At 39.6% G+C, this 18,073-nt stretch overlaps 1 protein-coding gene across 4 annotated transcripts in view; it reads left to right on the top strand.

Moving 5' to 3' along the window:
* The window catches only part of PDZRN4 (PDZ domain containing ring finger 4), a 227,524-nt gene extending 210,129 nt beyond the window's left edge, over positions 1–17,395 (top strand). For all 4 annotated transcript variants that reach the window (XM_030959483.1, XM_030959484.1, XM_030959485.1 and 1 more), the window contains 5 exons: positions 511–609; positions 2,765–2,827; positions 5,822–5,923; positions 9,269–9,385; positions 15,238–17,395. In XM_030959483.1, coding sequence (XP_030815343.1) covers positions 511–609; positions 2,765–2,827; positions 5,822–5,923; positions 9,269–9,385; positions 15,238–16,764 — 1,908 coding nt within the window. In that variant the 3' untranslated portion in view covers positions 16,765–17,395. The remainder of the gene's footprint in view (positions 1–510; positions 610–2,764; positions 2,828–5,821; positions 5,924–9,268; positions 9,386–15,237) is intronic.
* The last annotated feature ends 678 nt before the right edge of the window (positions 17,396–18,073 follow it).

Genomic DNA, 18,073 nt, shown 5'->3' with positions numbered 1-18,073 from the left:
CAGCTTCTGCAATGAAGCACCAGTACACTGGCCAGGGAAGGAATTATGCCATTAATGGAAGCCTGTACTTCTGCTTTATGGCTTGGATTGCTGTCAGAAGGGAGTGGCACTTGTGTGATGGATTGATTGATGTATCCAGCCTGTCTTACATGCTATAAATCAGCTATTGTGATGCGACTAGAAGGACTATGTAATCTACTGTAAGTCAGCTTCTATTACACAAAAGTCAAAGATCTGCAAAATCAATGCACAGCTATATTTCTCAAAGTTTGGCATGTCTTACCAAACAGTTTCTGTATAGCTTGAACTTGCATTGTACTGGGATTTCCTTCTTAATTCACGGAATAATTTCTGCTTTAAAGATCCACCCATAACTTTGTGTCTCAAGATTGAGCAGGATGAGTAGGTCATACAGCATGAATAGCTCAGCAGCTTGGTGCTCCCTTGTGCTGTGCAGTTCTTTCCAACCTTGGCAAGAGCCGCCACAAAAGCCTGTAAATTTTCTTGTAGGAGGTGGAGCTGTGCCGCATTGGCAGCCAGGAGAAGCTGGGGCTGACTGTCTGTTACAGAACCGATGATGAGGAGGACACGGGAATCTATGTCAGTGAGGTAAGGACATGGAACTGGAGAGCAGCATGAGAGATGTTCATGGAGGCCTACACATGCCAGGGAATCAACATGCAAGCGCTCTTAGACAGGAGTGAGAAGTGTTGGCCATCAACCAGCTCATGTCACTCTCAATTCATTTAGATTATCAGCTCAAATCATGTTGTCCAAGCAGAGTAATAATTACTAGTGGGCTTCTTTAGTGTAAGTGCCTTAAACTACAACATTGTAGTTAGTAAAGCAGTCTGAGAATGGTCTGAATTTTAAAAGAAATGTGCCCTTATGATGGAGATCAGCAGAACTTTTGAGGAGAAGAGTGCCTTCTCGACAGCCCTGCTTGCATTCTCCCTCTGCCACAGCCTCAGTAATCCTAACAGTGGTCAATCATTATTGTATTATTTTTGTGTTAGTTACAATTGTGGTAGACACAGACATACCAGACATGGGTAGAGAGAATAGCTTGAGAGATTAATCTGTTAGAAAATGAAAATATAGAATTCTAAATACTGAGGTGGGATGAATCCTCAGGTTTTCACTGGCTCCACTCAGAAAACTTGGCACCCAGCACAGATTGTTAGCATTTCACAAGGTCAGTCCACAAGACTTCCAAGAACACCATCTCCCTTTGAGTCTTGAGTTTTTTTATTTAAGAGGTTTTTTTATTCTGGTTATAACAAAACTCTTCTGAGTCCAAGGTCCCTGCTGATTATTCTGCATGAGCTGCAATCCCAGTTGGTCAGTTTTTTGACATGTTGAACCAAATTTCAACGTTAAAGAAAGGTTCTTCACTAAAAGGGTAGTTTGTTCCTGGAATAAGGCTGTCCAAGGGTGTGGTCACAGCACCAAGCCTGTCAGAATTAAAGGAGCAACTAGGCAAAGCTTTTAGTCATATGGTGGGGTTCTTTTTTGGTAGTCCTGTGAGGAACAGGTTTTTGGACTTAATGGGGTCCTTGTGGGTCCATTCTAACTTGAGACATTCTGTGATTCTAAATTCTTTGTGGAGCTCATGGATGGAGAGGATCAGAAAAGACAGAATTCTCCTATGTATCAGTGAAGGGGATGAAGGCAAGATTATACATAAAGAGGCTGGTAGCAATGTTAAGCTGAAAAGCACAGCCTTAGAACAAGAATGAGGAATTAATATAAATTACCTACGAATATATCTTCCACCAGTTGTTTAAGCTGTGCTGTTAAAGTCTGTTTGACCTTGTGAGGGCAAAGAAAGTTCAGGAATCTCTTAATATGTTCCAGGATTATATATGAAGTGTTCTGTTTATCCTACATGATAAAATTTTCTCAGACCTTTGAAAGTGAATGTATTAATATTATCTTTTGTACTTGATTAAGGACTTCAGATTCATTGTTTTTTATGACAATGCACAAGAAGAAAATAATATCAAACACATAGAGGGTGCATCCTGCAAACTCAATGCTCAACTCAAATTTTTGATCTGAAAAAAGAACTTATGTCATGATGAGGCAAAATAAATATTTTAAGATAACCATCAAATGAAAGGTGATAGATTGAATTGCCCTGCAACAAACAGTAGGTCATTACTCAGGGATGAGCTGTAGTGTCTTTGATAAACTATCACTGGAGCCCTAAATATCTGTTCAGGTTAAATTAACTTAAATTTAACTGGTTCAGACTAGGCATGATTTACAGGACCTGTGAGTGATCTATACAATATGGATCCTTCCAGTTTTTTTGATGTTCCTTGTGAGCAGATTGATTACTAAGATAATAATTTAATAGTAAATGTTTCCATGGAAGAAAAAGAATCACGCCCAAAAAGAGGCCTCTTTGTATAGAGGTATCAACTGCTGCAGAACCTTCTCAGCCCATAGGGAACTTCTGGAGAAAAGGGTGTCTCATTAATTTTTAATGCTCTGACAGCTGAAGGTTAATGCCTGACAGTGGCAAAGTATTAATTTGAAAATCATATGCTCCCAACTTTGTGTCTTAAGGCTTTTATCTGAAACAAGCTCATATACAATCATTTACAAAACTGCTTCGTTTCTGTGACTCTGAAGGAAACTTCGGCTTGCCTCTGTACTGTTTAAAAATTGCACTTTTTCAACTCTTGCAATTGTGCAGCTGTTAAAATTTCCCATTAAAGTCTTTTCACGTTCAATTGCTGGTTGTTGTCCCGTGCAGGTTGATCCAAACAGCATTGCTGCCAGAGATGGACGGATCCGTGAAGGAGACCGCATTTTGCAAGTATGTGACAAGAGACTCTTCCTTAAACTCTTTCTTCAGACAAACATGCAGTGCCATCTTCTCTGTGGACTGTTAATGAGGGAAGATAGTTCTCTTTGTTACTGTGATCGATGAGAAAATCCATGCCTGTCTGTTTTTTAACACAATAGCTGGGAGCTAGAGTGTGTGTACTGAAAAATGAGACTGACAAACTCATTCTGGCTCATGCACTTACGTCCCATGTCTTTTTTTTTCCCATATTTATTAGAAAATCTCATTTCCATAATGTTCATCTCAGTGTCAAATTCTAAACAGGATCCTGCAGACATAAATATGAGTGTCAAAGACATGCTGATCATTAACCAATTGAATAAATTTGAGTAAAACTCTTTTGTGGTAAGCATAGATAATAAGAGTTTTCACGCAAAAAATGTATTGTTTAGAGAAGGATGATCTTGAACGAACTTAAGGAGGGGGTTAATTAGGTTTTTGTTAATATTTTCTTTCCTTCCCCAATAATACATTGCTTTTCTGAATTCTTTTCTAATCCACCACCTTGGCTTTTTTTCCTTCCTTTGTTTCTGCTGATCCACTTGCTTAAAGAGCTACCCCAAAGATAGGTTTGTGTGTTAGAGCATGGGTTTGTGTGTCACAGTTATTAGTGCGTGGCTGGCTGCTGCACAGGGCAGTGTACCTGTACAGCGAGGGAAACAGCGAGAATGGCAGTGGGATTCCGTTTTCAACCAGCAATGGGTAGTGCATTTTTCACCACTGTGCAAAATCATGAAACAGCTACCAAAAATCACTTGACTGGAAACTTTTTGCTGTATTGTAGAATTTTAATTCCAGTTTCAAGTTGATTTGCCTTGTATTTTTGCCTTTTTTCACTGAAGCCCCAGAAGAAACTCCTAGTGATGACAGGTTGGTTTTCTGTAACATGTTCCATAACTGCCCTTCATTAATTTAAGCAGATGAGCTTTCAGGTTTTCACAAGATCAGTCTGTTCCTTCCTTCCAATCTTTTCATTTCTGCATGAAATATCTTTGCTGAAAGTTTCTGCTCCTTTCCTTTTTGTAAAATTCCTGGGTGGACAGCCAACAGCAGTTCAGGCAAATGTTCTCCAGTTCCTAATGAAATTCAATTCATTTCAATTTTGAGTAAAGACTCTAGGGGTGAGAGAAAACATAGATAATTCTGGCATCCTCTTGTGGACTGGAGCATTACTTTAATGTCAGCGCTGATATATTGCTATGAATTTTATCATTAAAGTTAACACCCGGAGAGTTATGTGGGGTTTACTTTCATGTCTGAAAACACATTGACCCTCTATCTCCTCTTATTGATGAGATAGCTCAGAGAAATAGAAGGTGACGGTGCCATTAGGGGTGGATTACACTGAGGCTGGGAGAGATACAGATCCTTGAGCACAGGGGTGTTTTCTGTGGGTGGCAGGCAGCATTGGTTAAGGCTATGGGGGGAATGCTGTTATGTGTATTCCTCACAAAATAACAGCAGGTTTTGTCTTGTTTTCGAGGCTCTAACTGCCCCCTCTTCATTCTCAGAAACTACCAACCTTTACAGTCTAAGCATCTGAAAACTGCCTGAGTATTTTAAATAAAATGTTACAATGTCAAGGGAAAGTTTTAAGAGGGCAGTCCTCGTGGTAGTTGCCTGAACTTTTGCTGTGTTTAGCTGTGAACCTGCAGGCTGAGCACAGTCCATGGGGCAGGCTGAAGTCTTCTCTTTCCCCATGATAGTGCAGCTGGGATGGGGTGGCCACCTTCAGGTAGTGTGCAGCCACCATATCTGGGGATATTTTGTACAGGCTACAAGTCTGCTCCCAAGCCTCTCTGTGGCTGCATCTCTGCTTTTCATCTTAGGGCAGCTCTGTGTTACCTGGTCTCCCACAGACCACAACTGTCCTATCATGTAAGCTTTGAAGAGTCTCAGACACTTTGCTCCCTGCCAGTTAGGTATTCAGGGATTTTCTTTAATCTGAATTAAAGCTATGGTTTTGAATCAGGGCTTTCAGGCCAAACATATGTACAAAAATGCAACTTTCTCTTTGATTTTCAACTGCAAATTGAAATGGACTTGAAATGGAAATGAAATTACAACTGGTACTTTGAAATGGAACCATTAGAAGATTTTTCCCACCAAAAATATTCAGGTATTTCTACCATCCAGTTTTGTTTTCACTCTCTTTGAAATGGACCAAATTTTGGAGGTTTTGTTGCCACAATGAGAATAATCCACTTCTTGTGCTGTGAATTGGACAAAACTGAATTCTTATGGGAAATAAGATTTCTATTTGATTCCTTCATAAATGGTTTTTGGACAATGAAAATTGTGTTTGTTTCCATGTAGTCATGGATGTCGTTGTTTTAATGGGGTTACAGAATAGAAGAAAGGTAGCAAGAAAAGACAAGTTTCATTGAAGAACTACTTTCATTTTGATTATCCCCTTGTAAGGGGGATACATATGTTTTGTGTGGTACCGGCTACTAAGCTGTCCGCACAAATATGAAATGATTAAATGGAGCAGCAACAAGCAGTGGCCTGAAAGTATTGCCTGGTGAGAGATAATACTGTAGCTCTCTAATTGGCTCTCTACCAGCATTCAGTGTGACTGATTTCAGCTGTAGCATTACCAGTCTTCTTCCACCAGCACTATTATCTCAGAGTGACACTTCCATTACTCTGAACGGAGAAAGATGAACGTCACCTGTCAGGGGCTGGTTAATTGTGTTGCTAGATGTATGTTACCAGGGCACAGGTTGGACATTTATGAACATAACTGCTTCCTCTGATGTCCACCATCCTTCAACGATCAATACAGCTCTTACAGTAAGCGCATAATTGAGTGAAGGCACTTACAACCGAGGGGCTGAAGATGAGCCCGTTGTGCAATTTTCATTGTCCATACATTCAGCACGAATGAGCTGATATCTGCCCTTTATTGTGTGTTGCTTTGTGGAAATAGAAACTAATGTGCCACTTTCATTTGTTTCCTAGATAAATGGCCAAGATGTCCAGAATAGGGAAGAGGCAGTGGCGTTGCTCTCCAGCGAAGAATGCAGGAAAATTGTGTTGCTGGTGGCGAGGCCAGAGATGCAGGTTAGACTAAACAGATGCACTGAGCCAGAACCTGGGCTGTACCATGCATTCACTGTCACTGCAAGTAATGAGCTGCCAAGAAATGGGAATGCCAAAGTTACTGACAAAAGGAGCAAACAGTTAATTGCAGAGCTTTGCCCCTTTTTTATCCAACAAAGAAAATAATATGATATTACCAGGGCATGTTTTCCCCAAACTAAACAAGTTTTTTTTCCAGCAGAGTGAGCAGGTATATAAATAAAGCTGGCAGCACCAATATGATATTAGTAAAATATGAAGTAGAACTTGAAAACTGTGCATTACTCATTAGAGGATTCTGCTTTGTTCAGGGGATAAATTTCCCATACTTAACGTTTATCAATTTTATCTTTAATATGAAGTTTATAATTTATATGAACTTGCACAAAGCAGTAGCTTGTCATTTCTGAGGGGTTGTTTTATGATATGTGGTTATAACCAGGCATGTAAACTATTAATGTGTGTATAAATTATGGGACTTTCTCTACAGTCTCATTCAGCAAATGGAAATCTAATTGTTTTAACAGCACCCTGGTCACAAAAACATGCCTACATTTTGGGACATGCATTTTCAAAAGCTTTTAGAAACATATTTATGATTTAAAAATAAAATTATGCCAATACCAAGAATCTTGCTATTCCAAGAATTTTTAATATCATTGCAGGGAACAGATGTTAGGTTGATTATCAGATAAAGAAGAGGTATAGTGGTAGAAGACTGCTGTTTTTGTATCCCTTTATATTCTATTTGTAGGCCTTTGCAAAGCAAAAGGATATTATATTGTCACTGTTCTATCTGCCAACAATTCAGGGTTGGTTAAGTTGCCATTTGTCTCTCATGCTATTGTTCTGATATTCTCAGGCTCACTAGCTGCATATTCTGTATAAATTAAATTAAATAAGTGTGATTCAGTGCCACTTGGAATCTCTACTTAAATACTGTAGTTATAAAAGAGTCACAATGTCAGCATTCATATCCTTTATATTTTTCAGGAAGCTAAACAATTCTTAAAAAACCAGTGACAAAGTGCAGCAAAAATAGGTGTGCCTCACTTTATACTGCAAAATTGTAGTTGTCAGTTGCTGAAATTTTGAAAGTTCAGAGAGAGTTCAGTCTCTGTATTTGTTTAGACTGGTCAACATGAAATAAGGAGTCAATATGATAAGAGTAATATGAGATAAGGAGTTACTTATGTGTACCAATGTAGCTTCCCACATGAATACTCCTTAAAATAATAAGTAGGGTTTAGTTTAGGTTTGGGCCTTTGGTGCTGGATTTTTGTGTTCAGTTTATGTGTTTTAAGCATATACTCATACAAAACTGATAAAAAAGCCCGAGTAGGTCAGGGATCAGGCTGTCAACTGATTTCTTCTAGTTGTGTTGCTTTGACTTGCCAAAAACTAGCAGGATTAAGTAGGCTTTCATTTCTAGATAGAAAATTGTAATGGCAGTATTGCAGCCTTGAAGGGTAACTGCTGAGCACATTCCCTCAGTAACAGGGAAGAAAACCCCTCTGACCACATATATGTGCAGTGAATAATTAAGTTTTGAAACAGAGCACCAGAGAACCACACCACACACATGCATTCTCATGTGTGAGTGTGTACACAGTGTATGTAATGCACGTGTATGCTAAGGCATGTATTAGTTTTCTTTCAAAAGCTGTAACATAACATAAGTGTTCTTATTAGTTACATAATGGGACTGCCGCAGTCAAATCAGCCCAAGTGAGATTCATCTTTCATCCCCCAAAGTTGTTAATCTCTGCAGTTTTCTCACATGGGGTGAATTAAACTGTGTCCTTTACAGCAGAGGGAGGCTGTGCTCATGCTTTCCTTGGGGTGAAAAAAGTAAACAAGACAAGTAAACAAAACTACCGGATGTTTCACAGAACAATTTCAAAGTCCCATTGAGGACAAACATAAAAATTATGTCCTCAAGGAAGAAAGTCTCCTCCTAATCCCAAACTGTACGTGGCTGGCTTTACCAGGGAAAATGATGAAAGGCTTCTTTATAAGAGGACAGAATTTGTTGACATGGGCAAAACCACATCAGAATTTATTAAGGAAACAGTGATGTTCTGCCAGTATATGATTAGAAGTACTACACAACATCAGTCACTCCTTGTGTAGCTTTGAACTACTGCTACTACTACTACTGCTACTACTACTACTGCTACTACTGCTACTGGTTTAGTGTAACTTTTCTGGCTGACATCTGTGACCAGACATATCCTGGCTTGGAGGCAATGGTAATTCTGCTCTAGGAGTTGGCCTGTGCTACATTTCTCTTGCTATCTCGGGACATGAGTACTCGGTATTCTTGTAATTGTCTTATGCTGAGGCATTTCCTTTTAGCATGTTTTTGTCACCATTGTCCTGTGGTTCCTTCATCAATGACAAAACATTCAGTGTTTCCTTGTGCTACAATCCTGTCGTTATAGCCAAGAGTGCCACTGACCAGTGTTTTTCTTTTTGATGCACTGTGCCATCTGGCAAGGGATTGCAGGTACAAAGGATCATGCTTATGTCCACATATGAGCATAATGAACAAAATTGAAAGAACAGCATTTTAGGCCAGGGTGCCTGTTTTATCAGTTTTGAAAGATGTGAAGGGTGTGAAATGGGTTCAAGAAGAGATATGTACTTGACAGAAAACATGGCATCCCCTCCTGTCCTTTTGCAACGTTGTGTTCACCAAATGTCAATGTACTGTTTTATACTTGGCAAGAAAAAAACAAGCAAACAGAAAATCCTTGCTTCCAGACACATCGGGAGAACTAAAATTGCCTCCCTTCAAGTCACCTCATCTTTCTATCACCCTGTTCTGTTAATTTGTTTACCTGGAAGATCAGTGGGAAGATAGTGACAGAAACGCAGCATAAGGTTTCCATTGAGGTGGTGGCAGCAGGGCTGGAATGGAGGTTGTTAGAGAGAAGAGACCAGTTGCCTCCTGGCCCTATTAGTAACACTGCCATTCTTGCAGTGCGGGGTCTCTAAGTAGTAATGAACATGACAGCTTCAGGATTGTGTGCTGTGCCTTTCATACTTTTTGAAAGGAAATAATGTCTGTGCTGTGCAGTCTCCTTCATTATGAGAGAAAATCAGTCATACTGTTTTATGAAAGGATAAAAGACACGAATCTCATCTTTTTATCCTTTTTCTTTTCTATTTTTTTTGAGATGTGAACTTGAACTCCTACCGCCTGGCTTTCTGAAGAGAATCATTAGAATAAAAAGAACTAGTCAAGCATTGCCATTTGGGTTTACTCTATTTTAGCATGTGTCCTTGCTAACATGAAATAACATACGGATGTATTCTTTGCAGCTGGAGGAAGGGTGGCTGGATGATGAAAGGAATGAATTCTTAGAGGAGTTGAACTTGGAAATGTTGGAAGAGCAGCATAATGAAGTGATGCAGTACACAGCCAATGAGGTGGAGCAGGTACAACCACTACTAAACATATAATTTGAAATTTTTCTAGGTATACTTTTTTATTAATAGAGAATGAAACAGTGTGCTGTAAAATGGAGTCAAAGGCTTTGGTAGAGTTCTTTCTCCAAATGCTGTGATCTCCGGCACACTATGTAAGGAAAAAGAGAACAATATGTGCCTAGGCCCAGTATATCAAGTTGATAAACAATTTCATAGGGTGTGATAAGTGCACATTTCTCCTTTTCTCCGAACTCTCAGAATAATATTGCTTTCCTTCAATTAATTTCTTTAATTCTGAAGTGTTTGGGATTTATGATGTTAAACTTCATGTTTTTTTTAACTGGTGCTAATAACACCAAGGTCATGGGTTCAATCCCCATATGGAGGATTTAACTTTAGAGCTGGACTTGATGATCCTTTTGGGATGCATGCAACGTATGAGCCAGCCTTGCACCAGAGCTTGCAAAACAAGATGGAAGACATGTTTAAATAAACAACAGGTGTTCTGTTAATGGGAGTGTATTTCTCTTACACCGACAGCGCACAGCTCAGCATTTGTTTTGTTAATGGAGACAAATAAGCTATTGTAAGCATAGTCTCGGCTTGCTCCTATCCTGACTTTTACCTGCCCATATGTTCTGTAGGCTGTGTGACTGTGGCAAACATACCCTACACTTTCATCAAGTGGTCTTCTCAGATGTACGTTGTTGTGAAAGGTGTAAGTACCCACTCCTGGATCAGATGATCTGCCAATATGCACACCTGTGTGGAGCCAAAGAAATAAAATTCAACTTCTCCTGGCTTCTGGATTTATGCAGCTGGGAAGAAACTGTTTTTCCACCCAGAGAACTTTGTGACTTACAATTTTTTCCCCATTCTGAATTGCTCAGAAAGAGAGCCTGTGGCATTTTTCTTTGAAGAGAGGGAGGAAGACTATGAGAGCCTTCTCTTTTCTGGAAACCAGGGAGCTTCTTTGACTTCAAATGCCTCAATGCTTGGTCCACACTGGGGGGCCTGAATGTGCATTTAGTCTGTTTCTTCCCAACCTCTCCTTCAGCCTTGACACTGGGTCAATGAGTAGGTGATAACTCATAGTAAAGCTCTTCCCTGTATATCAATGAAATATTCATTGGGACACAGGCACTGACAGAATAATTAAGTCAATTCTCTGAAAAATGACAGATCAGATTACAAATATTTGATCTTATAAGCATTTAATTATTTACACCAAGTGGAATAACTCCAGGGTTGGGGGGAAGGGAGCCTTGCAACAGGATTTTTACCAGCCTTTTAGATGTGACTCTCCTTTCCAGGCAGTGAGCCAAGCCTCAGTTTCCCAGGTTAAATGTGCTAACTGCTGCACTGCTAGCTACTTTCAGCTGATATATGGCATCTTGTTTATTGTTTTAGCCAAAATTTTATCTTGGATACCAAATATTTCCTGTCAGAAAAACCACATGCTGTTTGCAAAACAATTTCATTCGCATGGTGACACAAACCTCCAGTTCTGGTAGAAATTCTTGAACAAGTCTATCTATCAACTCCTACTAGGCACTCACATTACATGTTGGGACCTCTGCAATCACTTTACCATTGTGACCTTCCACTGCAAAGTACTTGTCAAACTTTGGCTTTGGATGAATTTGGGTTGTGGATAGTGTTAATGAGTAAATAGTGATATTCTGTGATGCACTTTCACAGAACCCATTGGATTTGTTTATTCCCTGTTAGAATCTTTTGCGAAGCATATTTTTTGCCATATTGAGATTTTATATTACTGTAGAGAACACTACACTGGGAAAAAAAATTGTGGTCAGTTGTGATCTGTCAGTATCTGACATTGCATTGCTTGAAGTAATTTTAGGACAGCCAGACATTTCTTTGCCCTTCTGATGAGTAATCGAATCAACCAAATGCAGCTTGGTGTGTAATGGGGCATCAGTAATTTGTGACAGCTGCTGTCTCTCTAGACTCTATGCAGTGACTATCAAGTCAGAAAACTGGTCCTTTACTCCTTGTTAGGCTGGGAAATCTAGCAGTTCCCTGAGGGGAATCACACCATCCATTGGAGCTATGAAACCATTCTCATTGCAGCTGCCAGTGGCCAATCTGAGTATCTCCAAGCTCTCTGGCTGGCCATGGAGACCAGCCTTGATTTTTGTGAACAAAAACTTAGTCCTCTGGCTTCATAATCGTCTGTCATCATGAATCGCAAGAGCTGCAGGAATGAATACACTCTGTATCTATCAGAATATGCTTCCAAATACAAGTCCGTTTTACAGAATGCCATTTTAACATCTAATGTGAGCTGTCACAAAAAAAATGGTACAGTTTGTAATAGAAGAGTCAAGTAGATAGTCATGTCTTTTCTGTATGTTTTTGACCTGCTCTGTAGAATTCAATCAAGAATTGTATCTTCTCTGTATGGAATAATCCAAAAAGCCTCAAGGAAAGATGTAATTCTCCATTTTTTATAACTCATTGTGTTCCTTTCCCTTTACGACATCATGGTTCATTGTGCAGCAGAGATAATTTTCAGAAGACTGCCATACATTTGCCATGCAGAAATTCTTATTGGTGTCATGTAATATATCAGAACCTATTAAGAAGAAAGAATTGGATAAAAATAATTATTCTAGTTCATTCAAAGCTGAAATACAGAGAAAATATCTGGGGGAAAATCCTTTTTTTGAAAGAAGCCTGTTTTAAAAGACAGCATTGTTGGCAGAAGAGCATTTTCCCTTTTAGTGAACCACTGAAATAAATTCCAAATTTCCCTCATGGTCTGAGTACCTCATGGTTAGCCTGCCACTGGAGATTCCTCTGCCTGTGACATGCCTCCCCCTCACTGTCAGAGACTGACCAGAGAGCCCAGCTGTGTTTGTTAAAGGCTTCAACTGAATCATACTGTGTTCAGACTTTAGTAGCAGCCTGGGTTTTGAGTCCCAATATACATTATAAATTGTAAAAGAATAGAACAGTGCCTGAATTCCTGCAAGATTAGCCATTTTATAGGTAGGAATTCTTGCTGGAGGTGAAATGCAGGATCTTTTGAGGTTCATTTATTGCTCAATTGTACACACTGCTGGGTTTACCTTCTCATTATCTGAGTTCTCACTGCAAAGATGAGGCCTAAGGAGCCCTTTGGTATTTCAAACAGAAATAATTGTAGAAGAGATTGACAATGTATGTTTGAAAACAAACACTTTGTTTAAAATAGATAGCAGATAACACCAGAAAAAGCAAGACACTGAAAATTGTGGATTCTCTCTTGTTTTTCAGAAGAGATGAAATGTGGAATTAGGCTTGTTATCTTTCAAAATAAAATTAAAATTATCTTATGCTGTAAAAGACTGCTCAGTCTGCACATGTTTAGAAGCGCTGGCAAGCATGAAATGTCCAGGACAAAAGTGCCAGGGGCTACCTTACTTGAGTCACAATGAATTCTTTTAATAAAATGTATCTCAAAAACATGCAGTACAATAAATATCTGTATTACTTTCCATTTTCTTAATTGACTTAGCTGTAAGTATCCACATACTGGGAAAAAATTTAATGTGATATGGATGTCTGCTTTAGTTTGAGAAGAATCTGAATATATAGGCACTTGTTTTTTCCTGAGGGAACCCAAAGCCACTGTCTGACATTCAGATGTCTGTACTATAGACACTTATATTTCATCAGATCAATCCCACTCATCTGGTTTCTACTTGACTCAAAAGATAGACTTTGCTTTGTTTACACCTTTTGTGTGTGCATGTTAATTCCAGATAGTGTAACTTAAGTAGATGCCAGAGTATTATATTCAGTCAGTATAAATCAAGTTGAAGAAGCAAAGCTTAGATTATTGATAAAAGTGGTGTGGAAAGCAAGAGCTACCAGTTCTGAAAGTGTTGATTGCATGGGCCTTGACTGTCAAGTCTCTTCCCAACAGCTATACAAATAGCCTCATTAAGTGGTTTCTTTCAGAAGTACTCAAATATATGCTTTGGGTGATGTAATACCATGCAGAAGACATCAGAGGAGGTATCATAAAGCTCTGCTCCTGTAAGCTGTCTAGCTGGGCTAACACATAAACCACCCTCTTTGGAGTTTTAGTTGTATGGGTGCAAATTGTGTAATTTCACTCACGCCCAGAGTCAAATAGCAGATCCTGACCATCCTTATTTGGTCATGTGAATGGAGCCCTGCCTTTTGAATAGGCAGCCAGATTCCTGACTGCTCTGCAGCACTGCCCTCCTGTTGTCTGGTGGAGCTGTTCTCCCTCCTGTCAGTAGTTAAATATTTTCCAGAGCAGTGAGAAATATGGATTGCACATTGCAGTGCAATGGCTGGGGTGAAGTGTAAGCTGCCCAGGTTGGAGTCACTTCTCTGCTGAAAGGTTTGGGGGTAGAGGAGGTCAAGACAAGCTGCAGCAGCTCCGAAGCAGGTGAGAGAAGGGAACAGAATAGCATATGTAGCAGCACTCATCAGGAGTTCATCATGAACTAGAAGGATACTAAATTAAACCTAAATCTTCTAAGGCATCTTTTCAGAAATTTTTGACTGGTTTGTCAAAGACACCGAATTCTCCTGGTGGTGTGTTTCTTTCAATATTTGCTTTATTCCACTCTTATACTGAATTGGTGGAGGTTATTTTTGTTTTTCTGACCCTAGGTCATTATTTTTTCATAACAATTGAAGAAATGAAACCAGATGAAGGGCATGTGATCATAAGGTGTACATGAAGAGAGGAGAAGGGATGACATAGGAGACATATTTTCATCCTGTTTTACTGTTTGTCAAAGTAGATAAAAAGGGAATTATGACAGTGGCCTCTTTAAGTTTGTTTCCTTTCACTGGGTGCACAGTACCTTTTTTCTCTCCTGATTATTACAGTCATTATACATAATTATGCAATTATACCTCCTAAAAGAGACATGGTGTTGGTACTGTGTGTAGTTAGGTACTTGGTCATACAAATTGCACTCTGCATGATTCTCTTCTTATCTGGTTTGAAAAATAAAGTGTGTGTCTCTTCAGAGAGGTATTATCTCTGGATAATATTCTATGGAATATAAATAGGTTGAGAATATAAATAGGTGATGTACAATGAGTGGAGTGCTAATCAGCAGTCAAAAAGCTTGACATTATATCCATGGCAAAGCATTCAGTGTTGTTCTGCACTTAATATTGAAAGACTGTTTTTAGTTTTTAGGAACAGAAACTCTAACAATGGAAATAAATGAGTTTTCAAAAAGAGTTTCCAGGAATGAAACGGACTGAGGTCCTTCTGAGCAGAATCCTAGAATCTGAAATGAACACTTTTTCAGAGAAAGGCTACTGAGCACAAGAAGTGTAGGAGAAGGCCATGGAGGGTGCAATGAAACAAACAAAAGTTCACTGTTTAAAAAGACAACAGTAGTCTTTTTGCACCCTGTCAGGTTGTACTAGTCATTGCTTCATTGGCTGCTTGCTCTGTTTGTTTGAAGTGATACGAGTACTGAAGCTTTCTCTCAAGTTTGAGAAGATTTCAGCTCCACCAGTGGAACCATAATCCAGAATCAAAACCAGCTCACCATCTGGTGATCATTATCTTTAAGCATAACAAAGAGATGTCTTAGCTAGAGAGGGAGATATTTCTTTACAGACCTAAGAAGCTATGTCACTAGTACTGTAATTCACTTACTTTGCTTAGTATGGAAACCACAGCATGGCTCTCAGAAATGTTTAAAAGCTATGAGCAGTAGGACTGCTGTTTAGTGATCTGTTTTAATTGAGCTTAAATCAGATCCCAGCTGCTTAAGCAAAACAGAACTGGAAAATAATTATTCTATATGATCTGCATTTGATAATCCTTTTGGTTTACTCATTTTTTTTAGCCAAAGAAACATGAAGAGGAAGATGGCACTACAGACACTGCAACCTCATCATCCAACAATCATGAGAAGGACAGTGGGGTGGGACCTACAGATGAAAGTCTTCGCAATGATGAGAGCTCAGAGCAAGAAAATGCAGCTGAGGAGCGGAACGGTGCTACCCTGCAGAGTAAACGGGATCTGGGCCACAGCCAGGACACCTTAGGCAGTGTTGAGCTCCAGTGCAATGACAGCTTTGTGTCTGGGGAATACATTGAATCTGATTTCATAGGAAACCCAGAGGAGGAATGCGAAAGGTTTCGGCAGCTGTTGGAACTGAAGTGCAAGATTCGAAACCATGGGGAGTATGATCTTTATTACTCAAGCAGCATGATAGAATGCAACAGAAGAGACCAAGATGGAGTGGAGCATGAGCTGCAGCTACTCAATGAGGAACTGAGGAACATTGAACTTGAATGCCAGAATATTATGCAAGCTCACCGGCTCCAAAAGGTGAGAGACCAGTATGGAGACATTTGGTCTTTACATGATGAAAGTTTCAGGAATTATAACACCAGCACAGATGTACAAAGAGGCAAACTGGATGACATCATGGAGCACCCTGAGAAATCTGACAAGGACAGCTCTAGTGCCTACAACACTGCTGAAAGCTGCAGGAGCACTCCGCTGACTGTGGAGCAATCCCCTGATAACTCTCTCCAGAGGGTAATCAGCATAACCAACAGGAAAAACCTGAGGACCACAATTGTTGCTAATCAGTCATCCTCAGGACAAAGCAGTAGGGAGACAACCTCAGCCAAAACCAAACCCACCGAGCAAACCAGTGCTGCTGAGAATGCAGTGCTGGCTTCAGAAAGCAGCAAATTCACAGACCAGGACAGGCAAGGCAGCGAGCACATTCCCTATTTGTCTCCATATCACAGTTCTTCTTACAGGTACGGGAACATCCCTGCTCATGCAAGGCATTATCAAAGCTATATGCAGCTGATCCAGCAGAAGTCTGCTGTGGAGTACGCCCAGAGCCAGCTCAGCCTGGTGAGCATGTGCAAAGACTCACAGAAGTGCATGGAGCCCAAGATGGAATGGAAAGTGAAAATAAGGAGTGATGGGACAAGGTACATCACAAAGAGACCAGTTCGAGACAGAATCCTGAAGGAACGTGCCTTAAAAATTAAAGAGGAGCGCAGTGGGATGACGACAGATGATGACACAATGAGTGAGATGAAGATGGGTCGCTACTGGAGCAAAGAGGAGCGGAAGCAGCATTTGGTGCGCGCCAAGGAGCAGAGGAGGCGGCGGGAGTTCATGATGAGGAGCAGGCTGGAGTGTCTTAAGGAAAGTCCACAGAGCGGCAGCGAGGGCAAAAAAGAAATCAACATTATTGAACTGAGTCACAAAAAGATGATGAAAAGGAGAAACAAGAAAATCTTGGACAACTGGATGACAATACAAGAACTGATGACACATGGTGCTAAATCCCCAGACGGCACAAGAGTGCACAATGCCTTTTTATCAGTTACTACTGTATGAACACAACTTCTAACAGAGAGTATACTACCAGTTTAGGTAGAGTACAATTGCCTCGTTCAATGTGGCATTTTTATATATTTTGTGACTGTTTATAGTTTGATCTTTTTGTAAGCAAAATGACCTGGTATTTTTCATTTGTTTTTCATATAACAGTACCTTCTTTATCTGGCAGTCTTTCTTTGTCCTGCAATATATTCATATTATTCATTTGTAAAAAAAATAGAAAAGTAAAGCAAAAAATTTCTTAACCTAACACATATCCTGTAACTTAAGATCTGGATTTATTTCTGTAATTTTGCTTTTTCTACTTTAGTAACAATACAATACCAAACCAAAATGCTTTATACTGTATCCTTGGCTTAACAAGTTTTAAAGTTTTACATCTTAGATTGAATCTGTTCATAAAACATATGCCACATCCCATCATATAGATAAGAATGACATTTTTCCAACTGCATATTTTACAGTACATTTAATCTGTAAATTGTAATTGTACTTGTCCAAGTAAAGTGTAGGTGAGCAATTCTCCTGTGTTATGTAGTGGCATTGGTCTTGTAGCTGCACAGTATGTGATAATTGTGAAGATGAAAGAGAAATAAATTATTGCTTATCTTTAAGAAATAAACAAAAGCCAAGCATTGTTTTATTTAGATTGAGAATATTTCTTTAAGTACAAGCCATTTCACTGTGCATGGTATTTACAGCATATAGAGATTTCAAGAATAAAGGACACAATTCCATAGGATATTTCTTATGAATTAGCTTTTAATTTTGCAGAACACATAGAATGAGTGGGTCTTTCTGGCTTTTCCTTACCTGATATTATTAGTTAATTAAATGATTCATTGATGTATTTATTTGTTGTAAGATGTTAGGTAACTGCCATGAGTCCTCTCCCTGGCTGAGCTTGCTGTTTGTTCTACACATAGAAAACATGAGTACAGCCTATGCCTAACTTTGAGCCAAATCTCATGCAAGAAAAACTAGTGGTGACATTTTCATAGAACACGAGTTAAGGAAAAACAGAGAATGAAAAGCAACTAATTGAGTTAAGGGTGTAAAATTATTGTTGAGGAGCATCCAAGTAATTTAAAAGAGCCTCAGTGGGAGCTGGTTGGAGCTCAGGAGCAATGGAAACTTGCTGTCTGGGTGCTTGATGGGACTCCCTGACTCTCCATGCAGCAGAGGCCCCTCAGCTGCCACTGGGGAATCTTCTGAGCTGCTGCTGCTCCTGCTGGCAGCCCAGTGAGACAGAGCAAGCTGAAATTACTAGTCTTGGGTAGTCTGTGGGGTTGAAGAAATGGCCTAA

Source organism: Camarhynchus parvulus, chromosome 1A (assembly GCF_901933205.1).
Source record: "Camarhynchus parvulus chromosome 1A, STF_HiC, whole genome shotgun sequence".
Classification (NCBI taxonomy): Eukaryota; Metazoa; Chordata; class Aves; order Passeriformes; family Thraupidae; genus Camarhynchus; species Camarhynchus parvulus.
Note: the sequence above shows the minus strand (reverse complement) of the source record. Positions and strands in the feature narration are given on the sequence as shown.